Source organism: Arvicola amphibius, chromosome 1 (genome assembly GCF_903992535.2).
Source record: "Arvicola amphibius chromosome 1, mArvAmp1.2, whole genome shotgun sequence".
Classification (NCBI taxonomy): domain Eukaryota; kingdom Metazoa; phylum Chordata; class Mammalia; order Rodentia; family Cricetidae; genus Arvicola; species Arvicola amphibius.
The window spans coordinates 149,018,194-149,043,376 of NC_052047.1; the positions used below are offsets into that span (position 1 = coordinate 149,018,194).

Consider the following 25,183-nt stretch of genomic DNA (forward strand, 5'->3'; position numbering starts at 1 on the left):
CCAGGGCCCCGCCCAAAAGTGACAAGCGGTGTCCCCACATCTGGACAGAAGCGGAGACAAGAGTTTATAAATCCTGTCTTCCCCGAGGTATGAACTCCGCCCAGAATTTGCACATTCTCACGCAATTACTCTGAGATACAAACTCTGTTCCTAGGAGACGCAAGCAAACTCCGCCCTCCAGGGAAACAGAGTTGCCCAGAAGCTCTTCAGACTCCGCCCCCCTCACTGAGCTCACGCCGGCGGAACTACTTCCAGGTAACCGAACCCCTCCTCTGCCCTGCGCTATGAAGATGCTCACAAGCCACGCCTTTTAATAAATGCTTTAAATCGGGTCCACCCAAAGAAGCCCTTTAAAGGCCTCAAGGTGGCTCAATGGATACTGCTGTCAATCCTGACGTGGGACCCACATGGTGGAAGTAAAGAAGACTCCCGCAAGTTACCCTGTGACCTCCATGGGTCCATTATCGCCAATACAAAACAAAAAATTTAAGAAGCATATGCCCTGTAGCCGGCTAGACGGTGGTGGTGCACGCCTTTAATCCCAGCACTCAGGAAGCAGAAGCAAGCGGGGTATCTTTGAGTTCAAGGCCAGCCTGGTCTAAAAAGAGAGTTCCTGGACAGTCAGGGCTATTACACAGAGAAACCCTGTCTCGAAAACCCAAAAATAAATAGAGAAATAATAATAATGATGATGATGATGATGATGATGATGATGATGATAATGATGATGATGCCCTTTCTCCGGACTTCCCAGAAGTACCGTCCATTCTGGGAAAGAAACCCTACCTGTCCACTAATGGTCCGCCCCGCCCTTGTGGTTAATCCCCCCCCATCTCGACCCCGCCTCCCTGAATGGAGAGAGAGACTCTCCTTTCCAATCCTCTGATCTCTACTCCCAGTGCCCCTGAACCTGTCCCTGGAGCCCTTCTTCTTACCTACGATAAGAGAGCCGGGCAGTGTCAATGAATGGCCATTTAGCGCCACCTGGCTTTCGCACCACGGACTTGCAGGCCACCCGGAGGATCTAAAAAGCATACTAGGGGGCCCGAGAGATGACTCGGTGGTTAAGAGCACTGACTGCTCTTCCAGAGGACCTGATTCAATTCCCAACACCCGCATGGCAGCTCACAACTGTCTGTAACTCCAGTTCCAGGGGAACTGACACCCTTGGCAAAACACTAGTGCATATAAAAGAAAAATAAATAAAATCTAAAAGGCATATTAATCATTCAATAATTACTTGATTTGTTTGTGCTACTTAAATATCTTCAGCTTCCCCTGCCCCACAAGACACATATTTATCCTTCTGTTTGGGATTCTGTACCCAAGGGTGCTTGACTTTAGTAGTCAAGCCACCCTATCAAGTGGTCCTGAAAAACCTTTAATTTGACTGGTGGGACTCTAATTGTCCCTCCACATGATCCTGTTAGCAGAGGAGAAAGCACACCTTCTCATCTGGGAGCCCAGAATGCTTGGAACTGGCCCCTGGTCGCTCCAGTAAGTGCTCTGACATTCAGGTGTTTACTGTCTCTGGGTATGGTTTCAGGCTCTGAAGCCCTGTTTGGAAGCCCAAGGTGGTAGTTTTTAGGGAAGTGTTGACATCAACCAGAACCTCAGGAGATTCTCTAAGCCTAAACACGACCTAAAACCACTTCCATCCACTCCATCATGAGAGCATGTTTTAGAGGGCAGAAGTCCTCAGGGTTCCATAGAACCATTTCAAGTATCACTAGGGCCGACTACAGGCGGTGGAGGAACCATTATCACCTAGAAGGCTTCTGCGGGGCACCCTTTCCCAATATGCTTTAGTTAGTGGTAAAGTTCAAGTGCTCACCAATCCCATAGCCCCCTAGGACAGCTTCATGCTCAGAGACTTGCAAGTCTTTACAGGTAAGGCTCCATCCAACTGCAGTGCCTTACCTGGAATAGCAGGGAATTTCCTGCCCATTCCTAGTCCAAGACACACCTGACTCAATTGATTGCTACAGTGGAGGACATCCATGATTTAGATGCTATTGCGGGGCGGGGACACAGGGTTTCACTGTGTAGCCCTGGCTGTCCTAGAACTTGCCAGCCTCATACTCACAGAGATCTACCTGTTCTGTCTCCTGAGCCTTGGGATCAAAGATGTGCATCACCACTGCCTGGATTTGGATACCATTTGTCTTGTTAGGTTTTGTTTTTTGAGACAGAAGAGACAGGGTTTCTCTGTAGCTTTGGAGCCTGTCCTGGAACTCACTCTATAAACCAGGCTGACCTTGAACTCACAGAGATCCGCCCATCTCTGCCTCCTGAGTGTTGAAATTAAAAGCACGTGCTACTACTACCCGGCTTTAGATACCGTTCTTATTACCATCAAACAGATAGGAAAACTGAAGGCATTGCTTGAGTTAGAGACCAAAGCAGAAACGGAAGGCAAATCCAAGATTCTGTGATCTTTGAATTTTTCTCAAGTATTTATTTATTTATTTATTTATTTATTTATTGTGTACTTGGGGGTGTGATCACCATATCAAAAAATGTGGAAGTCAGGGGCTGGAGAGATGGCTCAGAGGTTAAGAGCATTGCCTGCTCTTCCAAAGGTCCTGAGTTCAATTCCCAGCAACCACATGGTGGCTCACAACCATCTGTAATGGGGTCTGGTGCTCTCTTCTGGCCTGCAGGCATACACACAGAATATTGTATACATAATAAATAAATATTAAAAAAATGTGGAAGTCAGATGACAACTTGTGGGAGTGAATTCAGGTCATCAGGCTTGGTGGCAAGTGCCTCTATTGAGCCATCTTGCTGTCCCAGATCCCCACATCTGAGTCTGGCCAGATCAGACAGCTGTGTCTCTAAATTAGAAAAAATACCTACCTCCCAAAAACTGGCTTTAATTATTTTTAAGTTTCTGAGAGGTGTGTGTGCTTGTGTATGCCCAGTTGTGATCTCCACCATAAACTTGATGGGACTTAGCATTGCCAAGGAAGCGATCCTTCGGGTGTGTCTCAGAGGGGTTGCCTAGATTTGGTTATTGAGCTGGGAAGACCGACCCTGAATGGGGCGGTGCCATGCCATGGACTGGAGTCCCTTTAACCAAAGGGAGCTAAGGGCAGCAGGTATCTCTCTCCTCTTTCTCCCGCTGCCTCAAGTCTTGCTGCTGTGCCTCCCCGCCACGACTGTACCTTGAAACTGTTAGCCCGAATCAACCCTTCCTTTCTCAGGCTGCTTTGGTCACAGCATTAAGACAGATAACTAACAAAGGAGGTACGTGTGAGTGTGTGTGTGTGTGTGTGTGTGTGTGTAGGTGCATGTGTAGAGGTCAGAGGTCAATGCTGGGTGGGTGTTGACAACGTGGGTGTCCTTCCTTGGAGACTGTCTACCTTACCTTTGGAGACAGGGTCTCTCACTGGGTCCTGGGGCTGGCTGTCCAAGGAGCCTCAGGGGTCCTCCAGGGCTCTTCTTCCCCGGCGCTAGCATCATGAGCAAGCACTACTGGGTCCTGGGGATTTGAACTCAGGTCCACATATTTTCCAGGCAAGCACTTGCCCAAATACTCCCAGCTCCAAGAGCTTTAGGGATGAGATTGCATATGGAAGATTCTCCGGCTGATGATACTGGGATTGATGACTTCTCTCAGTATGAAGTTAATCAGCTGTAGCTTGGGTTGGAGAGATGCTGGAAATAAAGCATTTCCTATGAACATGGGATCTGAATAGTGTGTCCAAACACGCTGTGGTGGGAGGGCTCTGCAGTTCAAGCTTAGAAGAGGTTTTTGATAGATCAGGGATTTTCACAAGACCGTCAGTACTAGGAGCTGGTTCTCTACATCACACAGGTTGGGGTAGGTTCCAGTTTTGTAACTTCATGGTTGGGGGACCTTAGGCAAGTTTTCTGATTGCCCTGTGTTTGCCTGCTTGTCTAAAAACGAGGGGCCTTCTATAAGAGTTAGTACACCCACAATTTACTACTCATCTACCTGGTTACTCATCTCCTCAGTTTTTCATGAAACCCTGCCATGATCAGACTCCTCTAGAGATCAGGACACGACAGGGGCCTGAGAAGAGAGCAGCACAAATTCATAAAGTAAGACAAGCTGGGGCACTGCTGGGTGTCCTAGTCAGGCTTCTGTTCCTGTGATGAAGATGCCTTGACCCAAGCAGGTTGGGGAGGAGAGAGTTTATTTCAGCTTACAACTTTCAGGTCTCACTTTGCCATTAAAGGGGGTCTGGGCAGGAAGGTCAAGCAGGGCAGAAGCCTAGAAGTGGGAACTGAAGCCGAGGCCCTGGAGGGTGCTGCTCACTGGCTTGCTCCCCATGGCTTCTCATCTGCTTTCTTATAGCACCCAGGACCACCAGCCAGGGGTGGCACTGCCCACAGTGGGCTGGGCCCTCCCACGTCAATCATTAAGCAAGAAAATGCACTATAGGGCTGGAGAGATGGCTCAGAGGTTAAGAGCATTGCCTGCTCTTCCAAAAGTCCTGAGTTCAATTCCCAGCAACCACATAATGGCTCACAACCATCTGCAGGCATACACACAGACAGAATATTGTATACATAATAAATAAATAAATATTAAAAAAAAAGAAAATGCACTATAGATATCTGGTGGGGGCACAGTCTCAGTTGAGATTTCCAAAATGACTCTAGCTTATGTTAACATAAAACTACTACCACGAGGGGGCTGGAGAGATGGCTCAGAGGTTAAGAGCATTGCCTGCTCTTCCAAAGGTCCTGAGTTCAATTCCCAGCAACCACATGGTGGCTCACAACCATCTGCAGGCATACACACAAACAGAATATTGTATACATAATAAATAAATAAATTTAAGAAAAAAAAAACTACTACCACGAGAGACAGTAGAAACTCTGGCCTGGCCACAGCAGTGGTGGAACTGGGCTGAGAACAGAGAGCATGCAGATCTGAGCAGGACCCAGGGATGGGCTGATGTGAAGGAGAGGAAGGGCTGATGAAGGCTTCTGAGGGTTTTATTTATTTATTTAGAGACAGGGTTTCTCTGTGTAGTCCTGGAACTTGCTATGTAGACCAGGCTGGCATCGAACTCAGAGATCTGCCCTGTGTCACCATCTCCCAATATTTTCAAAAGATTTTTGACTTTTAAATATATGGGTGTTACATGTATGACTCTGTGTGGTCTGATTCACATGAATGCAGTATGACTGGGGGCAGAAGATGGGGGTCATAGCCCCAGAAATTGGAGTTAGAGGTGATTATGAGTCACTCGCTGGCTATGAGCATTGAGAGTCAAACTTGGTGAGTGCTGTTAACACTGAGCCACCACTCCAGCCTTGGCTTCTGAGTTTTGACTTACCCCCCTGGGTGATGTCATTTATTGAGGTGGGAGCTTAGGGAGCCAATCTAGTGAGGTATCATGGTTTGTGCTGTGGCTTCCCTAACACATGCTGAATTTTGATTTACAGCATAGCAGTGCTGAGAGGTGATGAGGCCTAAGTGGAATATGCACTTGAATCATGAGGGCTGACTCAGACAGCCTGCTTGCCAATGCTGAGTTCGAAGTGTTTAGAGGTTATCCCTGGATTGCCCAAGACACGTGGACACTGGCATCTGCGACTCTAGACAGAGGACCAGGCTGAAGATGTGGATTTGTTGTCTACCCTACTGTGCTGCTGAGAGGCTCTCAGAACACTGCCAGGGCTTCCAGTGAGCCCTAGTACTCCTGCCATTGTGTTCCCAGGTTCTCTGGGGAAACAGACAGGTCGAATTTTTTTTTTTTTTTTTTTTTTTTAAGACAAATTTCTCTATGTAGCCTTGGCTGTCCTGGAACTCATTCTGTAGGCCAGGCTGGCTTCAAACTCAGACATCCACCTGCCTCTGCCTCCTGAGTGCTGGGATTAAAGGTGTGCGCCACCATCACCCAGTTGGACTGATTTATGTTGCTATCACTGAACATCACAGACTGGGTGATTTATAGCATTAGGAGTGTATTTACACTGGACGGTGTAAGTTTCCTCTCAGTGGGCAGAAACAGGAGGCCATGAGAGGCTGGTCTCACCAACATCTTTAGCTGATCCCTTGACCCCTTTGTCAGACCTGTGCATGATGGAACCTCAGAGCAACTCAGACTGACTCCGAGTCCTCCAGAGGAAGTCTTCTATGTAGGCAGAGAGAGCGAGTCTTCATTGTGCCTTGACTGAATTCTTGACCCGCAGCAGCCGGAAGAGAGGGCAAGGATCACAGTTTCTTAAAGTCAGATAATTAATAAAGGCTGTTGGCAATAGAAATAAGGGGAAAATAGGGACTTAAACTAACATTTTGCTGCTTTTTCACTGAATTTGGGAACCCTATTGTGCCAGTAGAAACCCAGGATCTTTTTTTTTTTTTTTTTTTTTTTTTTTTTGGTTTTTCGAGACAGGGTTTCTCTGTGGCTTTGGAACCTGTCCTGGAACTAGCTCTTGTAGACCAGGCTGGCCTCGAACTCACAGAGATCCGCCTGCCTCTGCCTCCCGAGTGCTGGGATTAAAGGCGTGCGCCACCACCGCCCGGCTGAAACCCAAGATCTTTTACTTGACCTGACTACTCTCTGCACGGGGCTGCAATTTTCAAGGTCACTTCCAGATCCAAGGCAACTGCTCGAGTTTCAACCCTCACCTATGCATTCCGATGTGAATGCAGGATGCAGCAAAAAAGACAACAGCAGCCTTTTCCAGTGTGGTCTTTTCCACAGGGCATCTTTGGAAAGTCCCTTCTCACTCTTTGCTTGTGTCTTAGAATCATGTCATTCCGCATATGCAAGGAGGATAGACCTGTCTTTTGGTTGGGTCATTGCCATCTAAGGTACAATTGGACTTCTACTGTTGAGGAAGAGAGAAGAGCCAGCCAGTGGGCAGATGGCGGCTGTGGTATCAGTGGAGAATGAGAGAGGACAGAGCCTCCCCTGGGAAGCCTTCTTGATGGTTTGGATACTGTAAGGTTTTCTACTTCAGCTGTTTGTTTATTATATGGAGACTCAGGTATCCCAGGCTGATCTTGAACTCCATATGTAGCTGAGGATGACCTTGGACTTCCAATCCCTCTGCCTCTACCTTCTGAACACCGAATGATAGGCCCGTATAATCACAATTGCTATTCAGTTTTAGGGCTGGAACTCAGAGCCTCTTGCATGCTAAGCAAGCACTCCACCCACTGAGCTACACTCCCATTCCACGTAGCAGGACTTTGGCCAAGCTCTTCATGTAGAGCCTTGCCTCTCCCCTTCTCAGCCACTTGCCATGGCTCCAGTTTGCCCCAGTTTAAAAACAGATTCTGGTGTTTGGTTTGGAGCCACGGATCTTTGCTTCTACTTTCCCCATGCTACTCAGTGCCAGGTTCTGGGGAACTGATTGCACTTCTGCTTCTCCCCCAGCCCAGCGCTCCTGCGCAGTAGATGTCCCAAACAACTATACATATAATGTTGATACTTTGCCCAGATCCTTTCTGGTGCTGAGGCCCTTCCTTTGTTCTTTATTCTTTTTCTTTAGATCTCAATCTGGCTTGCCCTGGTTCCAGCCTTGTGTCCCCCAACCTGCTCAGCATCCATTGCCCCAGAATGATCAGTAGCCACCAAAGGAACTGTATTTCTCCCACAGTGGGAACTAGACCTCACTTCCTTAGAACTCTGCATGCCCAGCAGATTTGCATTTGCCACCTGGCTGGAAGAGTAGTCATTTGGAACAATTCATAAGATGTAATCGGTTTCCAATATTGGGGTTGAGTGCAGTTAGCTACTCAAAGCCGAGTCTTAGAGGTGCTGAGCGAGGCAGGAAGGTTCCCACTCTTTATCTGAATGCTAAAAGCCACTCTGGGTCTCCTCCCTGAATCCACCACTGCACCTGACTCAGTGTAGCCCAATGGTCTTGCAGTGGTGGCCTTGGACCCATCACCCAGGAATGCACATGGGAAACCTTTCCTGTTTTCCTGTTTCATAACTTTATTTAATGTTCTCTGTCCCCCCCCCCCCCACCCCACCAGCCCCTGAGAGGGGGTGGAATCCCCAGTTGGAAGGGAAAGGACTATTCTGTTTTCCCTAGGGAGGGATGGTGTCCCCAGGACAGGCTCCATGGATGGAAGAAGCAGGGGCTTTCAAGACAAGGCAAAGGCATCGTCCAAAAGGCTGTGGCCAGGGCAGAGCCCCTCGGATGCCCTATGCTCCTACATCCTGTGGATCACCTAGAAGGTGAAGAGCAGAGAAACCTGGGGGAATGGTGGAGACAAGGCTAGGGTATTGTGCGACTGACAGAGACAGGTATGAATTTTAGGATGCTGGGACTAGCTGTGATGAGGATTGGAATAGGGAACGCTGGATCACAAGGGAAGCAGAATGTGGTGAAGGTGCAGCAAGAATCAGGGAGACCAAGGTGGGGGCAAGAGGGTAAGTCTGTGCTCTGAGAACTGGGCTTTGTGAAGGAACTGCACCTTAGGGCCTGGGAACAAACAGGGCACTTGCCCTGAGCAGAGGCTGGAGGGCAGTTGAGAAGGATGCAGCAGAGGAGGAAGAGAACTCTGGTGGGCAGGGGACCAAGCTGTGGGGTGGCCACAGCCAGCTGTCCAGCTTCAGGACAGCCATCCCTGCTGGGCATGGCCCCAGGCCACCAGTTTGTGCTTCTATATTGCTGGAGGGCTCCCCATGTAGCTCAGCCATGGCAGAGAGGCAGGCAGCTTTGCCCAGGTCTCTTCCTCATCCCAGTCTCTCTGGATGCCTCTCTCCCTGCCCAGCATCATCTGCTATTACAGGAGAGCATGGTGATGGTTGGGGGGGCCATGCTGGGGACAGATCACAGACTCAGTTTAGGTGGCATTGACTTCCCCTCAAAGGACCACAAGTAACTGCATGTTAGTCTAAGGATCCCACCCCACTCCCGCCCCTTGTGCATGGCTATCTGTTTTCTTTCCTGTTTTTGAGAATTATTCAGACATCTGAGCCCATGGTGAGATGGTGAAGAGAGAGGGGTGTTCTGGGGCTGTAGGGGGCGGGTACCTCAGAGTGCACCCTGCCCATCTCCCCGGCAGCCGCTGTCCCCGTGGACAATGAGCACCGGGAAATAAAGGGCATCCTCATAGCATGGAGGACTTTCCAGAGGCTCAGTGTCCTCCCCTCTGCGTCCCAAGGGACCTCCACTCAAGCTGCGGAAGACCCCTGGGGTGGCCCGGCCCCCAGCACCCAGTGAGAGGCGACTGCGGCTGAAGGGCAGGCGAGGCCCACTGGGCCGGGCAGGAGGCAGGGAGTTGCTGCTGACTGAGCGGCGGCAGCGCTGGCAGCCTCTCAGGTAGGCCCCGGAGCTGGCACCCATGACCACAGCCTCCGAGTAGCTGGGCACCAGTTGCCGATTGGAGCAGATGTGCCACTCAAGCTCTGTGAAGTCCACGGTGGCCACTCGAGAGAGTGGTGGCCCGCTGGGCACAGCCCCTGGGGGCGGTGAGCTGGCACCGAAAAGCTTCTCCACCTGGTAGTGTACGTGGGCTGTCCCATAGGCTGCCACCACGCGCAGTGGCCAGGACAGTGTGGCCGCGGACACCAGCCAGAAAACCCAGGCTCGGGCATACCAGGGTGGGCTGCGGGGGTCTGCGAAGACCATGAGGGACTCACGGAAGTCCACATCCTTCAGATGCATGCCCTCGCGGGCCTCCAGGTAGTCATCCAGGCCCTCATTGGCACTGAAGAAGCGAGCCCTCTGTGTGAGGTATGAGGCCTCGGCCTCAGCACTGCCGAAGCTGAAGCACTTGGTGAAACGCAGCCGTGTGGCTGCATGGTCTGCCAGGCCCACAAGCTCCTTGGAGACATCACGGACACCATGTGCAGTGTAGTCGAACTCACCCCGAGCTGTGCGACTGTCTGCCCTTTCATGGTAGACCTGTGTGGTGGTGTAGGCATCCCCATTGCGGTAGCGGGTGATCTGGCGAGTGCGTCGCACATAGTGGTAGCTGGTGGCCTTCCACCAGACACAGGGCGGAGCCTGCTGCAGCCGGTGGATCAGGGCAAGCACGGTGTTGGCATCGGTGCGAGGCGCCTGGCATGACCGCACATGACAGTGCCAGCACTCTGCCAGGTAGAGGAGGTAGAGGAGGGAGACGAAGGCCAATGGGATGTACAGGTAGCCATCAGAGCAGGGACTGGCTGGGTAGGTGGGCGGTGGACCGCCAGCCCCACGAGCCAAGGCTGCCTCAGGCCCCAGGACCAGGCGAGGCACAGTGGCCAGGCGACACCAGGCCACCACAGCCCCACAGGCATGGATGAGCAGTGTGAGGAGCAGGCACTTCCAGTGAGACTCTCGACACAGAGAGCCTCCCAGGGACTGCTTCAGGGGCCGCTGCTGCAGGGTGGGCAGAGAAGGAGAGGCACATGTCAGTGGGCACCACTGCTGTGAAGGAGGAGGTACCCTAGGACCCACTTCATAGAAGAAACTGAGGCTTCCAGTGATTGAGCTGTTCTTCAAGCCTCACAGTAGCAAACCTTGTCTATCTGCTTAGAGCCTGCCTCCCTCTGTGCCCTGCTGTCTCTCAGTCAGGAACCTCCTACCCCCGTAAGAGCACAATGGAAAAGAAACGACCCCCTCCTCGTCACTACTGAGAAATATGACTTCTGGTAGTTCCTGCTCTGTTTCTAATTTGCTGTGTGCATTTGGCCACATTTTTACCCTCTCTGGGTCTGGATTTTGGTCCTGTTGGTCTGAGAGGCTGATGTGGCAGGGAGCAGTGTGTGTGTGTGTGTGTGAGAGAGAGAGAGGGGGGGGGTGGACTATGGAGACGGCTATATACAGCAGCTCTGGGGGTGCCAGCTCTTCAGTGGCTTGGGCAGACAACTCTACTTTAGCGCTGTTTCCTCATTTCATACATCTGGTTGTTGAAGATGCAGAGAGATCACATGTGGGAATTTGCTAGCATAGGGTCTAGCCCTGGGAATAAACACTTTTGCTGCTACCCTGCGACTCCCATTGGTCCCTTGTTCCACTAGGGATGGCAGGAGACTTGGGAGAGGCTGTTAAGTGAGAGAGACATACATAAGCACAGAGAGAGAGAGAGAGAGAGAGAGAGAGAGAGAGAGAGAGAGAGAGAGAGAGAGAGAGAGAGAGAGAGGAAGTATGAGTCTCAGGGCTGGGAGCAGATGGAGGGCCACCCTGCACTCTGTGCTGAAGGGAGAGATGGATGGAACACAAGCCACTGGACACCACATACTACTTCTTGACCCAGAGGCTTGGCACATCTTCCATGGCTGGTAGGGCTGACAGCCTGGCCACCTCAGCTCTGGGGTCAATAGAAAGGGAAGGGAAAGAGGAAGGGGGACTGGAAGAGAGGAGGTGGAAGGTGTAGATGTCACCTACTCAGTCCTACCATGCCTTGAGAGGTCTAAGAGGAGAAGGGACAGCCCTCAGTCCCATCCAGGGCAGCCTGCTCCCACTTGTATCAAATTTATAGGTGCATTCTGCCACCTAGACCTGTCCCAGCCAGGTGCACACACCCACCCACCCACACCCCCAACACATGCTCATCACAGACCCACCCACTGCAAAGGAACAGCATCCCTCATACAAGAAACAACAGACCCTTGCCTGTTTTCAGAGCACAAGGTATACTCAGACACGCTATCACTTCACCACAGGACACACATGTACATACATATTACACACAGTCATCCAGACACATAAGACCCCCACCTGACCACAGTGCACATCTACCCTACCCTATAGCAACCTGACACCCACAGCCCACACTTAGCCACACGCTAAAGAGGCACAGCATGAAATCATACACACCCACACTCTTGAGTGAAGAAGACCCAAGGCAAGGAACCCACCAGAGCCTCACCTGACTGCAGGGTACATATGTCCCTACTGAAGCTACAGGGAACACACAACCGGATCTGTCTCACACACACCACACACACAAGCACATTCCATCCACTTACACACACAGACCGCTGGCCATCCTGCTTTCCACGCTACCACCTATCCATCCTACACTTGGCACATCCTCCTGGCCAGAGTCGAGGATGGGCTCTGGGGATCTCAGCCACTGGAGTGAACCCTCAGTCCTCACCTGGGGGTGGGGGAGAGAAGGGTATCAGCAGCCGCTCCCTTCTCTTCCCTTCTTCCCTCCCCCACCCCCAGTCCGTGCTACAGCTGCTGCATTGCAGGCACCGCCCGACACCTCGTGAGCAACCGGGCAGGACTGGGGACCTGACCCCAAGGCCCTAACAGTCGGGGACAGCATCCCAGGCTGCGCTCTGGAACAGGGACGCGTGGGGGCCACAGGCGCTGACGTCACAGGACCGAAGAGGATGGTTGAGGGGGCGCCGAGGGCCCAGGTCTCCCCTACATTCCTGCTCAACCATTCCTGTCCTGACCTACGCGGACCCCGAAACCACGACCCCAGCCAGAACGCTGCCTCCCCAATGACGTCATTGCTGGAGGGGCTCAGGGACTTTCCTTCTCAATCCCCCTCTGGGGTTCGTCCCTCCACTGGTCCCCTTCACCTCTCTCCAGCCCTGGCTCTGTTCCCACCACACGCCGCCTGTACCTCCTCCCGCAGCGGCTCGCTGTCCGGAATGAGTGCGGGCACCTCCCCGCAGTCGCCACCTTCGCCCTCCGGCATGGTGTCCTGGCTGCTCCGGCTGCCGGGCCCGAGCCCCGGGCATGATAAGCGGTGGGGCGCGGAGGGCTGCGGCGCTGCCCCGAGGGGCGTCCGCTCGGCTCGGCGGCCGCTGAGGAGTGCGCCGAGCCCAGCCGGAGCACAGCCCGAGCGCGGCGGCGTTGGCGGCCGCGGTGCCCGGCGCCCCGCCCTCCGCTGACCCCGCCCCCGCGGCACCGGCGGCGCCGCTGGCCGTGCCTGGCACCGCGGGCGCCCCTCGCCTCTGGGAAGCCCAATCTGGGCCGCCGGACGCCTGGCTTCTCTGGCCGAGCTCGCACTTGCGACCTTGGGCGAGTCCTTGCTCTATGGTGCCCGAGTCTCCCCAGCTGCGTAATGAGGCAGGTGATTCTGCAGGTGGGTGGGCGCCCGCCGGGCCCCTCTCTAGGGAATGGGCCAAGCGCTATAAGCCCACCCAGACTCCACCCCAGAAGCTTTGCTTGTTAATACTCAGAAGGGAAAGATTAGTTTTATTCGCTGGACTCTGTTTGCGGCTGGAGGGCTGGAGCTAGGGCACCAGGAACTCTAGGCTGCACGACCTTTGACCAGCATATTTCACCCCTAAACTCAGCTTTTCTATCTGAGAAATGGAGATGGAAAAGTGTTGGATTAAATTCACTATTCTTCTCAGATCAGGCAGGCGAATAGGTTCTGCCCTGAATGGGACAGCCTTTTCCCAGATGCATAAGGCCCCAGTACTCCTCCTTCGCCCTCAGGGGGCTGGGTTCCTCACCCAGGCTTGGGTCTGGACCTTGCCCCCAATCTAGATAATTAATGGGTAGGACAGAGGGAGCTGTAAGCTAGGTGGGCTCTTCATTGTGTGTTTGAACAAAGGGTAACTCCATGACTGTTTGAGCATTAGAAGATGGTAACAGATATAAAGGACTGTTTTGTGCTTTTTATTTATTATTACTATTTTTTTTTGAGACTTGGTTTCTCTGTGTAGCCCTGGCTGTCCTGGAACTCGCACTGTAGATCAGGCTGGTCTCAAACTCAGAGGCATAATTGCCTCTGCCTCCTGAATGCTGGGATTAAAGGCATGTGCCACCATCATCCCGATTTATTATTTGTTTAGCTACTTATTTTGTGTTTATTTTTAAAAATATTTTATTTATTTATTTATTACGTATACAATATTCTGCCTACATGTATGCCTGCATGCCGGAAGAGGACACCAGACCTCATTACAGATGGTCGTGAGCCACCATGTGGTTGCTGGGAATTGAACTCAGAACCTTTGGAAGAGCAGCCAGTGCTCTTAACCACTGAGCCATCTCTCCAGCCCCTTGTGTTTATTTTTTAAATTGTTATTTTGCCTCTATGGGTGTTTTGCCTTTTTGCATGTTTGTGTACCACATGAATGCAGTGCCCACACAGGCCAAAAGAGAGTGTTGGATCTCCTGGAGCTGGAGTTAGAGATGACTGTGAGCCGCTACGGGATGATGGGAATCCAACCCAGGCAAACAGTGCTCTTAACTGTTGAGCCATCTCTCCAACCGCCCCATTTGTTTGCTTGTTTAGTGGGCACAGATGTTTGCTGGCTAGCTTCTAGTGTAATGAGTGTTCTTGGACTCTAGGAGGACATAGATAGATGTGGAAAGTCCTTGTCCTCACAGAAGTTATCCAGGGGAAAGTCTGGCTAAAGATGGGAGGGCCAGAGGCCTGAGTCTGGCCTCTGTAAGAGCTTTATCCCTCTGTAAGAGCTAAACTGATCCCCCTACCTAAAATGTAACCACGTTTTAAATTTATTTCGTGTATCTCTCTCTGGAGGGGATGTATGTGAAGCGGAGCACTTTAAGCACAATGCACAGAGGACGACCTTCTGGAGTTGATTCTCTTCTTCCACTATGTAGGGTCTGGGAATTGAACTTAGGTCCTCGGGATTGACCGTCTGCTGAGCCACCTCACATGAAGGCTAATGTGACTCTTAAAGGCTCTGGACAAACTGATAAGATGGGAACGGGTATCCCGAGTGGAGGAGCAAAAGCAGCAGTTAGACCTTCATGGACTGAGTTTGGGGAGCAGGAAGGTCTCACCTTATGTAACTGAACACTTAAGTAGCTAATCAACTGCAAGGATCAGAGGGCGTGTGGTGCTCTCTGGAGAACAAGTCCGCCAGAAAGGGGCCCTTGAAGACTGTCTCCTGTAAGGGTGGGACTGCTTACAACCTGGGTGGGAGACTAAGAGCATGGATTAAGGGCCTCACTTTGAGTTCCGAGGACCGGTGGTGACTAAGGAGTTCCGACTGCACCTCAGGGTCAGGATCAGCACACTTCTGCCTCCCAAATCCACCGGACCACTGGAGAAAGCAATGGGACAAGGCTCAGTGTGGATTCCTGCCCCATGTAAATCACCAGATCTCCGGAATTTCGGATCTTCTGGGTCTCAATTTCTGTCCCCTGCCCCGTGCGTGCATGCGTGCGTGTGTGTACACCCGCGCGCATGATATATTGAGTGCGATCCCAAACCCTCCCAGCAGAGACCCTTGCAGAAGAGCAGTAGAGCGTCGGACGCTAAATGGTATTTTTCAGCACCAGCTAACGGACAGCACCTGCTCCGAAAGGAGTGGGAGGCCGGAGGAGGAGTCAGCGTTTTAGGGTTCTGGACCGCGCTGTCACTCGCGGGCAACACCGCGACATTCCGCTACAGGAACGAGTGAATTGGAGGAAAGAGAGCACAAGAGGGCGGGCAGTGATCGGTCAGAGCTTGACCGACTGCCAAATTCCTCCTGGACTGCGTTGCGGCGGAGGCAGCTCTGAATCCTGGCTAGCTGTGTCGATCCGGAGCTCCATCTTCCTACCGGCGTAGTCGTGGCAAGGAGCGTCAAGCGTCCCTAGGCGCAGACGCGGAACTAAGTTACAAATCCTTTCCACCTATTGGCTGGTTGTGCCGCGAATTAGCAAGCCTCCTACTCAATCGGAGACCGTCTTGAATAGCTCCGCCCCCTACCTATCGGAAGTTGAATATAACCAAATCCGATTGGACTAAGGCACACTAGTAGCCAATTGGGAGTGTGGGGGGGGGGGAATAATCGGCTCCTCCGAAAGGCCAATGGTAGACAGCGGACTGTGACGCCCCGTACATGGCGGCTGAGATCGGCCAGCCCTGGGACGTGTCTGGCTGTCGTGTAACTTCGGTCAGTTCTGGGCCAGAGAAGCAGCTGTTTCAGTAGTGTTTGTACCCGACTCAGCGCAGCCTGCCCTTGGGTAGAGCGATCGTCTTGGCCATGGCTTATCACTCGGGATACGGAGCCCACGGTGCGTGAGGAATGGGGAGGGCGGGGCGCGGCCTGGCAGCAGGGTGCCAAATCCCCTGCGAGACCCACTCGCCCGGAGGGAGATGGCTTGCGGTGACTGCTGTCCAGGGAGGGGAATGTCTCTCAGGTTCCTGCCCTGCCACACTACAGCGTGTCCTGGACTTCGCCCTTGCTGGCCAATCCTGAGATTAGGCGGCGATAGCACTACTGAGATCCCCAAGTCTCTACATGAACCGGCCTCGCCTCCAGAACTTCCTTCTCTGTTAAACTCTGGCAGCATTCCTGACCACTGTCCAGGAACTCTGAGTAGCCAGTGTTGACTTTTCTACCTGTGTTAAGGGATGTCTTTCCGGTGATCGTACTCAAGCAAACATCTGTTCACTCTCTAAATATTCAGGGATCATCTCCCTTGCGAGACTTCCCAGAAATCCCAAGTGGACAGCCACTTCTAGGTGCGCCTAACCCCACACCGGCATGTAGTAAAGGATTGCTCCAAAAGGATAGGAGATCTTTCTAAAAATGCATCCTGACTTCTCCTCAACCATTGTTTCGTGTCCCAGGACCTATGCACAGCTTCTCATCCTGGGGCAATGGTTTGGGTTCTTGCTCAGTATTTCTGTTACCTACTTTGGTACTCCCACACCTGCAGGTTCCAAGCACAGGACCCGGGCAGCTCCAGATCCTCCTCCTCTCTTTGATGATACAAGTGGTGGCTATTCCAGCCAACCAGGTGGATACCCAGCCTCAGGAGCTGATGTAGCCTTCAATGTCAACAACCTGCTTGGAGACCCAATGGCCAATATGGCTATGGCCTATGGCAGCTCCATAGCATCCCAAGGGAAGGACATAGTGCACAAAGAGGTGTGGCCTGTGCTCAGGGAAAGGGATACAGGATTTCTGGCAAGGGTTGGGATGTCACAGGCCTCCACTCGATTCCCCACACAGCCTCTGGGAACACATCTGCAGTCTCTTTTCTCTACTTCCAGCTGCACCGCTTTGTCTCTGTGAACAAACTCAAGTATTTTTTTGCTGTGGACACAGCCTATGTAGCCAGGAAGCTAGGACTGTTGGTCTTCCCCTACACACATCAGGTGAGCTTCCCACCAGGTGAGCTGGCAAATCTCTCCGCACTTTCGGATAACCTGATCCTCAGGCCTCAACCCCTTTCTCCTCTTGTTTTCCCCTTCTCCTGCTTACCTGACCCCTGCCACTGCTAGAACTGGAGAATGCAATACAGTCATGATGTGCCTCTGCCTCCACGGAAAGACCTCAACGCTCCTGACCTCTATATCCCCAGTGAGTCTCTGATGTGGGCTTGGGGACACGGGTACTTGTACCTTGAAGCATCATTAGGAAGGAGACTCAACTAATGACCCAGCCTCCATTCCTGGTGTGTTCATGTGTGACTGTTGCTAGATACCAGGTGACAGGGTGACCAGTAGGAAACTTCCTGAATGGGACCTTGATGTTTCCATAATGCCTTTTTGCCTTTGGACCCTGTCTCTTTCAAGTCTGGAATGCTAGGTTACCTGGCCTGGCTGCTTCCAGCTATTGGACTTTAGGCTGGTTCTTTCAGCAAGACAAACAATGGCTTCTACTTCAGAGAATTGTCATGGAGAGCCAGGGAGACGATGTGTGCTGTGCATTCCACCTGGCGTAAAGGAGACACACCACACAATAAATGCTCGCTGTTGTTTGTTATTATTACCCTGTCCGCTGAGGCCTGCTCCAGCGTGTGTGCCCACCCCCACCCCCCACCAGGAAACCTGACCCCTGGAGCAAATGCTTTCTCCCTTCTGGATTCTCACAGCTGCCTGTTCCATGGCACCTGTCGGGCTAGCTACATAGCCTCTGCACCTCATTCTTCTCTGTCTTGTTGGCTAATCAGGGTCAGGCTCAGAGGACACCCACGAGCAGATTTTCTAGGGTGGGGCTGTCCAGAGGAGCTGCCAGGAAGGGTTGTTCCATCCCTTGATCCTCTCCTGATCACTGTTACAAGCTGGTACGGTCATCCTGTCTCCTGTTGAAGCCATGGCTCTTAGGGACTTAGTTTACAGGTGGCAATGTGTGCCCTCTGGTGGCCATACCAGTTAATAAGCGGGAAGGTGATGGCTTATGATCCTGGGTGGTCCAGTGGTATTCAGCTGGAGGGGTAGTCAGAGGGGTGCATCGGATAGGACACTGGAGAACTGAATGCGAAGAGTGAGCCATGTTGGGATATTCAGGGGGGAAGTATGGGAGATGCTGGGATATCGGTGGGCTTGACTGCCTAATGAGAGGCTTTGGGCGAGGAAGCCAGACTGACTACTTCTCCTCCTCTCTTGGCAGCCATGGCCTTCATCACATATGTGCTGCTGGCTGGGATGGCACTGGGCATTCAGAAAAGGTTGGTGCTAACCCTTTCTTATTCTCTCTTCCAGCTTATCTTCCTTCCTCTCTAGGGAACGGGTGCCGGGTTCTGTGCCTGGCCCCAGCTCACTCAGGGCTTCCCTTAGCCTCTCACCTCACATCTGCTCCAGGATGGCTCATTCTGACCTACCTTCTGCCATGGCTGCAGGTTCTCCCCAGAGGTGCTGGGCCTGTGTGCTAGCACTGCACTGGTATGGGTGTTCATGGAGGTGCTGGCCCTGCTTCTCGGCCTCTACCTGGCCACCGTACGCAGTGAACTGAGTACCTTCCACCTCTTGGCCTACAGCGGCTACAAATATGTGGGGTGAGTGCCTGTGGGGAGCTGAAGGGTCTGCGGCCCCAGCTTTTGAGCCTGCGTAGCTGCAGCCTTCACTGCCACGCTGGTGATGCCTCAACCCCATCTCCACCCCAGCTCTGCTCCAACAGTCCCCTCCCGGAGCTAGTGACTTCAAAGAGGTTGAGGATTTGAGTTATCTTGGGGAGCCCAAGGAACAGAAGGGGATTTCAAGTCCTGGGGCTGATCCATCTGGAGTCTGGTTCCCCGTGAGGACAGCCTGGTGTCATGGGTGGTGGTGCTGGATGGCTCTTGGCCCTGGTGATGCTCACCAGTCTATTGCTGCTCCGCAGGATGATCCTCAGTGTGCTCACAGGGCTGCTCTTCGGCAGCGACGGCTACTACGTGGCTCTGGCCTGGACATCATCCGCGCTTATGTATTTCATTGTGAGTGCAGGGTGGTCCCTCCCTTCTCCTCCCCTGGGCTGGCTCTGGATCGCATGTCCCCTCCTGGCCCGGCCTTAGCACTCCTCTCTTCTAGGTGCGTTCTTTGCGGACTGCAGCCTTGGGCCCTGACAGCATGGGGAGCCCAGCCTCTCAGCAGCGTCTCCAGCTCTACCTGACTCTGGGAGCAGCTGCCTTCCAGCCCCTTATCATATACTGGCTGACCTTCCACCTGGTCCGGTGATCCCTGGTCCCAGGTGGCACTGATTTTTTTCCATACATTGAAGATTTGGTTTCCTTGACTTGGCTTGACCCTGGTTCCTGGGGCCCAAGGGGGAGCCATGAATACCTCTGGGCCTCTGCATTGTCCAGGGGACTCAGCTTGGAGTTGTTTAGGAGAGGGGTAGGTAGGTCCAGGGAGAACATCCTGGAGGCAACTTTTATACTGCCTTGAAAAACAGCTGGAAGGCTTGCATCAGACACAGCTGGAAAGGTAGCATGGAAGAGTGGCTGCCAAGGAAACCTCCAAGGCCTTAGACACATCCACGAGGCTCCTGGAGAAGCCTGGGGCTAGTAGGGTGAGATCCAGTATGCTGGGGATTTAGCTCCAGGTCACCCCCTTCAGAGGGCCCCACCTAACCCCATCTATTCAAGCCTTTCAGAACAGAACTGTGGCTTGTGTGTTTTCAGTCATTTATTCATATTTTGTCACAAATGGCTGGGGAGGGGGTGCCGGACTCCTCCAGGCAACATAGAAAATAGGACCAAGGGACAGGGTGGGCTGGGTTTGGGTAAGTAGAGACTGAGCTGGAAAGAGAGCTTGGGGAGGGGAGAGGGCAGACTAGGAATGGGGCTGCCCCCACATTGAGCCTGCTCATTCCTGGTGCAGGTGCCCCCCCACCTGCAGGGGGAGCTTCAAGGTGAGGGCCAAGGGGGGCTGCCCAGAATTTCCAAGATCAAGGTCTGCCTGGCGGCAGGGCCCAAGTTCTCCCGAAATGGACAAGACCAGAAGTCCCGCCTCTTCCAGGACAACTGCCATGCCTAGCTGCAGGCTAGCGGAGGAGCCCCCACCCCTGTTTAGAGCTTTGCCTGGCCCTAGTTGGAGGGGGAGAGCTCTGAAGGCGGGGGGGGGTCCCCGCAGCAGCAGTTTGGGGGGTGGAGAGGTTGGAGGCACCAGTGCCCCCTGTCTCCCCAGGGCTGAGGCCTCTCTGGCCAGAAGGGCAGGGCTAGGGGTGCACAGGCGTCCGGTCCATTCTGGGCTTGCTCCCTGGCCGGCTTCACCCTTAGAAGCTCACCAACGTATAAACCATACTGTGGGGGAGATGAAGCTGTGAACATGCGTCCTGAGAAAGTCTGCCACCCTCCCAGTCATCCCCTGGCTTATCTATAGTCCTCAAGGGCAAAAAGAGGGCCTGAAGCCTGGGGTCCCCCTTGCCAGTTCCCAGCTGCTGTGGCAAAGCCTCACCTGTACAGGTAATAGAAGAAGGAGAGCAGGTAGAAGGCGAGTTTGCACCAGGACTCCTTCTGGCAGTAGTTGAGGATGTCAGCATTCATGATAGAGACCGCATCATACATGACCTCAGAGCCATCCGCGGGACGGTGGAAGTACCTGGGGTGGGGGAGGTCTGAGTGCCCCCTCTAGCCACCCAGGTCTGACCCCCCATACTGCTCTGCTTCCATCTTCACCTCCCCCAGGTAGATGCCGCCCCTCACCTCCAGAGGTGGTAGAAGAGGAGGGGGATGTTGAGGCCCAGGGTCACCCATTCTGCTGCACACAGAAACATCAGACAGAAGAGGCCGTGGATGGAATATTCCGGGACCACGAGCTGGGGGAGCGAGGGTGAGAGGTCAGTGGCCTGGTGCCAGGACCAACCCAAGCTTCAATGGCACAAAGGGGTGATAAGGTTTAGGAAGTACCAACCCACCGTGATCTCAGAACTAGAGGGCCTCTCTGGCTTGCAATTCCCACCCTCCCAGGCGGCAAAGTAGATCAAACAGGCTCAGAGAAGAGGAAGCCCTCACTGGGCTACAGAGGGTGAGGGCAGCACTAGCTAGGAGCTCCCTGACCCCTGTCCTCACACTGACCTTCCTCAGGAGGCAGCAGATGCGTTCGATGTTTTTCAAACGCTCGCGCTGTAGGGAAGGAAAGGGCCTAGATAAGTGAGGCCGAGGAACAGAAACCGGGCGCCTCCCACGGCCCTGCGTGTGGTCGCCAGAGGGCGCCAGAACACTCTGCAGTGTCTTTCTCTCAGGCAAGCAGCCGCGTCCCCATGGCGACTGTCGCCATGGAAGGGCCTTCACCCGCATCTCCATGGCAACGGCCCGGAGCCTGGAAAAGGCTGCCCCACCAGGAGGAACCCGAGCCCTAAGCCCGCTCCAGGTGCTTGTGAGAACGGGACAGGGAAAAGGACAGGGTCACGTCACCGGCCCTCCACATCGCACCCCCATCTTCCCGACCCCCATTCCCACCTTCCACCCGTGACAGAAAGACAAACAGACGGACACACCTCAGCACAGCACATGTATCACTTACTGCCCGCGCTGGGTTCCCCTGGTCGATGGGGTTCTTGAAGTCAGTCCGCAGTTCATCAAAGGCTATAATCTGGGGGTGGGGGCATGTGCCTGTCAGGGTTGGGGCAGGCCCACCACCATCCCGAACATCCCAGGCCCCAGATGGCTCAGAGGAAAAGAACATGGGCTTCTTGGAGGGAGCTGGATGGCAAACCCCCCCCCCACACACACACATGCATGCCTGTCCTTCCTTGGGACAGGGATTTATACTTGGGGACCCTGCCATATGGAGTTTACTGCAAAGTGAACAAGCAGAAGGACAGGTCTTGGCCCAAGCTCACACAGCAGTAGACAATGGGATCCTAAGGTCTACTGTACTCCCCAAACATTTCAAGACATGGTCTCTCCTCTCCCAGGCCTCATGCTGAGCACAGAAACCCAAGAGGGCTGGAACACAGTTCTTGTACAGGAGGCACCCTGTATGGAGTGGGACTCCATACAGGTTGGTGGGTTCATGCTGACTGAGAAAGCATTTGGTGAACAAATGGGAGGAACACAGTCCAAGCAGGGGTAATGACAGACAGGAAGGCACAGAAGGTTGAGAGAACATTCAGCGGCTCATGGGGCTGGGCTGTGTGAGAATGGGGAGGGAGGGAAGGATGCAAGGCTGGTGGGAAGGTCAGCAGAGCCTGTCCTGCAAGGCCAACCAAGACGGGTTTTACCACAAGAGTAGAGGAAGTCCGAGAGGATTATAAAGCAACAAAGGGGACAATCAGATTCAGGTTGGTGGGGACACAAGCTGGCAACAGCCACAGCCAGGATATCCACCCAGCAGGCTTTATTAGCTCACTGACCGCCTGCACCAACCTATGGCTTAAGTCCTAATATTATCATTTCTGACTTGCAGATGAGAAAGCAGGTGAGGTGTCCTGTCCAAGGCCACACAGCTACTAAGTGGTAAACTTGCAATCCAGTTAAAAGTACCGCCCGCTTGGTTACACTCAGAGCAGACCACTGAAGGGCCTGCTCCAGTCAGGGAGGGGTTGGCGATGGTCTAAGTGAGGAGGACGGTGGCCACGGCAGTGCTGTCGGCCAGCTGCAAAGGGCCTGTGTGGTAGGGGGAGAGGAGGCAGGTGATCCCAAGTGCCTTCTGGTATGGTGTCCGGGGGATGGCAGTGCACTCAGGAGTGGGGAAACTCCCGAGGTAGCGGATATTTGAGATGATGGTGTGGACCTGGAAGGACCTGCGGGTGACCTGGGGGGAGGCAGGCTGGCAGAGAAGCCTAACTGGAAGGGAGCAGGTGGAAGAGGGGGCTCCCTCCCTTCCCCTCTAGCCCCAGAATGAGGCAGCAGGCCCACCACCCCCAAACATCCTAGACCCCATACGGTTCAGAGGAAAAGAACATGGGCTTCCTGGAGGGAGCTGGGGCCATCTGGAGCCCCTCCCCCAATTCCTCTGACTCTGGGCAGCTGCCTGCCTGATAGGCACAGCAACGGGGTCTAGCAGGGGCGGAAGGGTGCCGTCTGTCTGCCCCAGAGCTGGCACCACCAGCAGGCAGAGGGTGTCGAGCCTCCCACCCCCCAGGCTGCTTGGCGCTGACTCAGCGTCTCCCCCCCACCCTCCCCCACCCCGGAACAAACAATTCCCCACTGTGACAGCTGATACACGTCACTCACCAAGGTTGCCTAGTGACTAGTAGGGCCTGGGCTGAGGGTTGAGGCAGGACCTGGGCTCCTGGCTCAGAAGGTTGGTTCTATTTCTTAACAACTTTGAACCGAGGCCCACACCTCCTCTCCCAGACCTCATTCTACAAGCCCATTTTACTGACGAGGGCACAGCTCCAGCTAACTAAGATGACCCAGCTAAAAGGCGGAAACACTGACTTGTAGTAGGGGCTCCAGAAAGGTTCGTTGACACACAAAGGTGCTGCTCCTTGGCAGACTTCATCTCAGCCTGGGCATTCATTCTGCAAGGGCAATGTCTGGGTCTTATGTAGCCTGACTCCCATGCAGGTGCCATGCAGCTGTGCTAGGCAGGCTGCTCTGAGATCTCCTGAAAAGAGGGGTCCTACCAGAGAAAGGGGATGTGAGTGGGAAGTGGGCTTCTTGAATTTCAGGAGTTAGTTACCTCCTGTGCATCCCCATTCTTAATTCTTAGGATCCAAGCTCTCCTGCTCCCAAAGGACTGCCCAAGGCCCTGAGCCTTGGACAGGAAGCTCAGAAAGCTCAGAATGGATCTGAGGTGATAGAAGGGAGAAGAGGGAAAGAAAAAAGCAAAAGCAATTGGGAAACTCGGATCAAGATGAGCAAGATGAGGGGCAGGGTTGGAGACAGAACACAGGTCTGGAGATACTCGTGGGGGCTTAGGATCTTCATATAGTAGGGAGGGCAAAAGGAAGAGATGGGGAGACTTCCCGGAGCGGGAGGACTACTGGTGAGCAGTCAGCAAATCCAGGAAGAGAGAGAAAGTGGCAGAGCAGGAAAGAGGTAGGTTTAGGTTTGCTAAAGCAAGGAGGAAGGGAGGCATGCTGGTGGCCGTGGGATATGAGGACCCCTGGAGGAGGATATGCCAAGGCCAGGGAGGTGTGCACAGGTGTGAATAGAGAGCGCTGGCAGCTACAACAAACGGGCCTGCATGGGGCAGAGGGGACGCTGGAAGGGGGGCACAGAGACCCCAACAGTGAGCCAGAGGCTCACAGTTCTATAGTGAAGAGAAAGGGACCAGGTAGAGGGTACCCTTGGAAAAGCCCAGGAGAGAACTGGGTAAGAACCCTCCCCAGGGGAAGCCATCAGGATGAGACAGAGCCATTCTGGAGTCAGGCTAGGCCAGAGTGAGAGCAGACAGGGGTGGGGGGTACGAAAGACAAAGGGCATGTGTGTGGGGAATAGAAAAGAAACCGGGAAGTGGAAAGACGACTGGAGGGTTATCCAAAGTGAGACAAGGTGGGGGCTAGCTTTCTGGGGTTACTTCGAACCAGGCCCTTGGGTCAGATAAGGGTCCGGAAGGGGACTGGGTTAATGGGTTCCAAGATATGCGGGTATTGTAAACAGATGCAGTTGCCATAGCAACCGGCTCCATCACTCTGCTTGGAAAAACCCACAAAGGAGGGGTGTGGGGGAAACAGACAAACTGCCCGATGGACAGACGGGGGTGGATGAAGATGTAGAAGGATCAAGAATTCCGCCCCCCCGCCCAATGACTGGATGAGGCAAGGAAAGGGTCAGGACCTACTGACATATCCACAGACAGGCGGGGGCGGTGAAGGAAGGGGGGTTGCCCTGGGGGTGAGAACCGACAGCAGGGGATGTTAATGGGGGGGCGAACAGAAACCAATGAATGGGGGATAGTGGAAAAGGCCATTCAAGTTTCCCAGGGGCACTAAGACCATCCGCTCCAGCCCCATCCTGCTCCCTAAGCCCACTGCCCCCTACCCCGCCCCCAGAGAGAGCCCAGCCTTACGTGCCAGATGACAAAGAAGATGAGGGAGGCGCACAGCACCAGGGTGAGCATGTAGCAGAATGCTGCGAAGGTGAACGCCATGGCCCCCGCGCCGGGCGGCGGCCCGGGGGGCGCCAGCGCGGGGTCTGGGCGCAAGGGGACGCCCCCCGGCCCACACTTAGGGCCGGCCGGGCATGGCCCACGGGACTCGAGGGACACGGGCGG

The 25,183-nt window shown here is 53.7% G+C and overlaps 3 protein-coding genes across 5 annotated transcripts; 1 reads left to right on the forward strand and 2 right to left on the reverse strand.

Annotated features, from left to right (window-relative positions):
• Positions 1-8,044: 8,044 nt before the first annotated feature.
• Tmem151a (transmembrane protein 151A) lies at positions 8,045-12,634 on the reverse strand. The gene is made up of 2 exons (XM_038348961.1): positions 12,518-12,634; positions 8,045-10,314 (listed from the first exon to the last, which is right to left on the reverse strand). The coding sequence occupies exons 1-2, from the start codon at positions 12,590-12,592 to the stop codon at positions 8,983-8,985; spliced, it is 1,407 nt and encodes a 468-aa protein (XP_038204889.1). The 5' UTR covers positions 12,593-12,634; the 3' UTR covers positions 8,045-8,982.
• A 3,018-nt stretch (positions 12,635-15,652) lies between these two features.
• Yif1a (Yip1 interacting factor homolog A, membrane trafficking protein) lies at positions 15,653-19,310 on the forward strand. The gene is made up of 8 exons (XM_038333107.1): positions 15,653-15,882; positions 16,531-16,742; positions 16,868-16,972; positions 17,099-17,177; positions 18,210-18,267; positions 18,439-18,594; positions 18,918-19,011; positions 19,106-19,310. The coding sequence occupies exons 1-8, from the start codon at positions 15,852-15,854 to the stop codon at positions 19,250-19,252; spliced, it is 882 nt and encodes a 293-aa protein (XP_038189035.1). The 5' UTR covers positions 15,653-15,851; the 3' UTR covers positions 19,253-19,310.
• An 829-nt stretch (positions 19,311-20,139) lies between these two features.
• On the reverse strand, positions 20,140-25,060 carry Cnih2 (cornichon family AMPA receptor auxiliary protein 2). 3 transcript variants are annotated; one of them, XM_038312007.1, is made up of 6 exons: positions 24,980-25,060; positions 21,542-21,610; positions 21,094-21,141; positions 20,722-20,834; positions 20,474-20,617; positions 20,140-20,319 (listed from the first exon to the last, which is right to left on the reverse strand). In XM_038312007.1, exons 1-6 carry the CDS (start codon positions 25,058-25,060, stop codon positions 20,292-20,294), a joined length of 483 nt encoding a protein of 160 aa, XP_038167935.1. In that variant the 3' UTR covers positions 20,140-20,291. The 3 variants fall into 3 exon arrangements, with proteins under 3 accessions (XP_038167935.1, XP_038167943.1, XP_038167953.1); XM_038312015.1 differs by lacking the exon at positions 21,094-21,141; XM_038312025.1 differs by lacking the exons at positions 21,542-21,610; positions 24,980-25,060 and adding an exon at positions 21,516-21,530.
• Between the last annotated feature and the right edge of the window lie 123 nt (positions 25,061-25,183).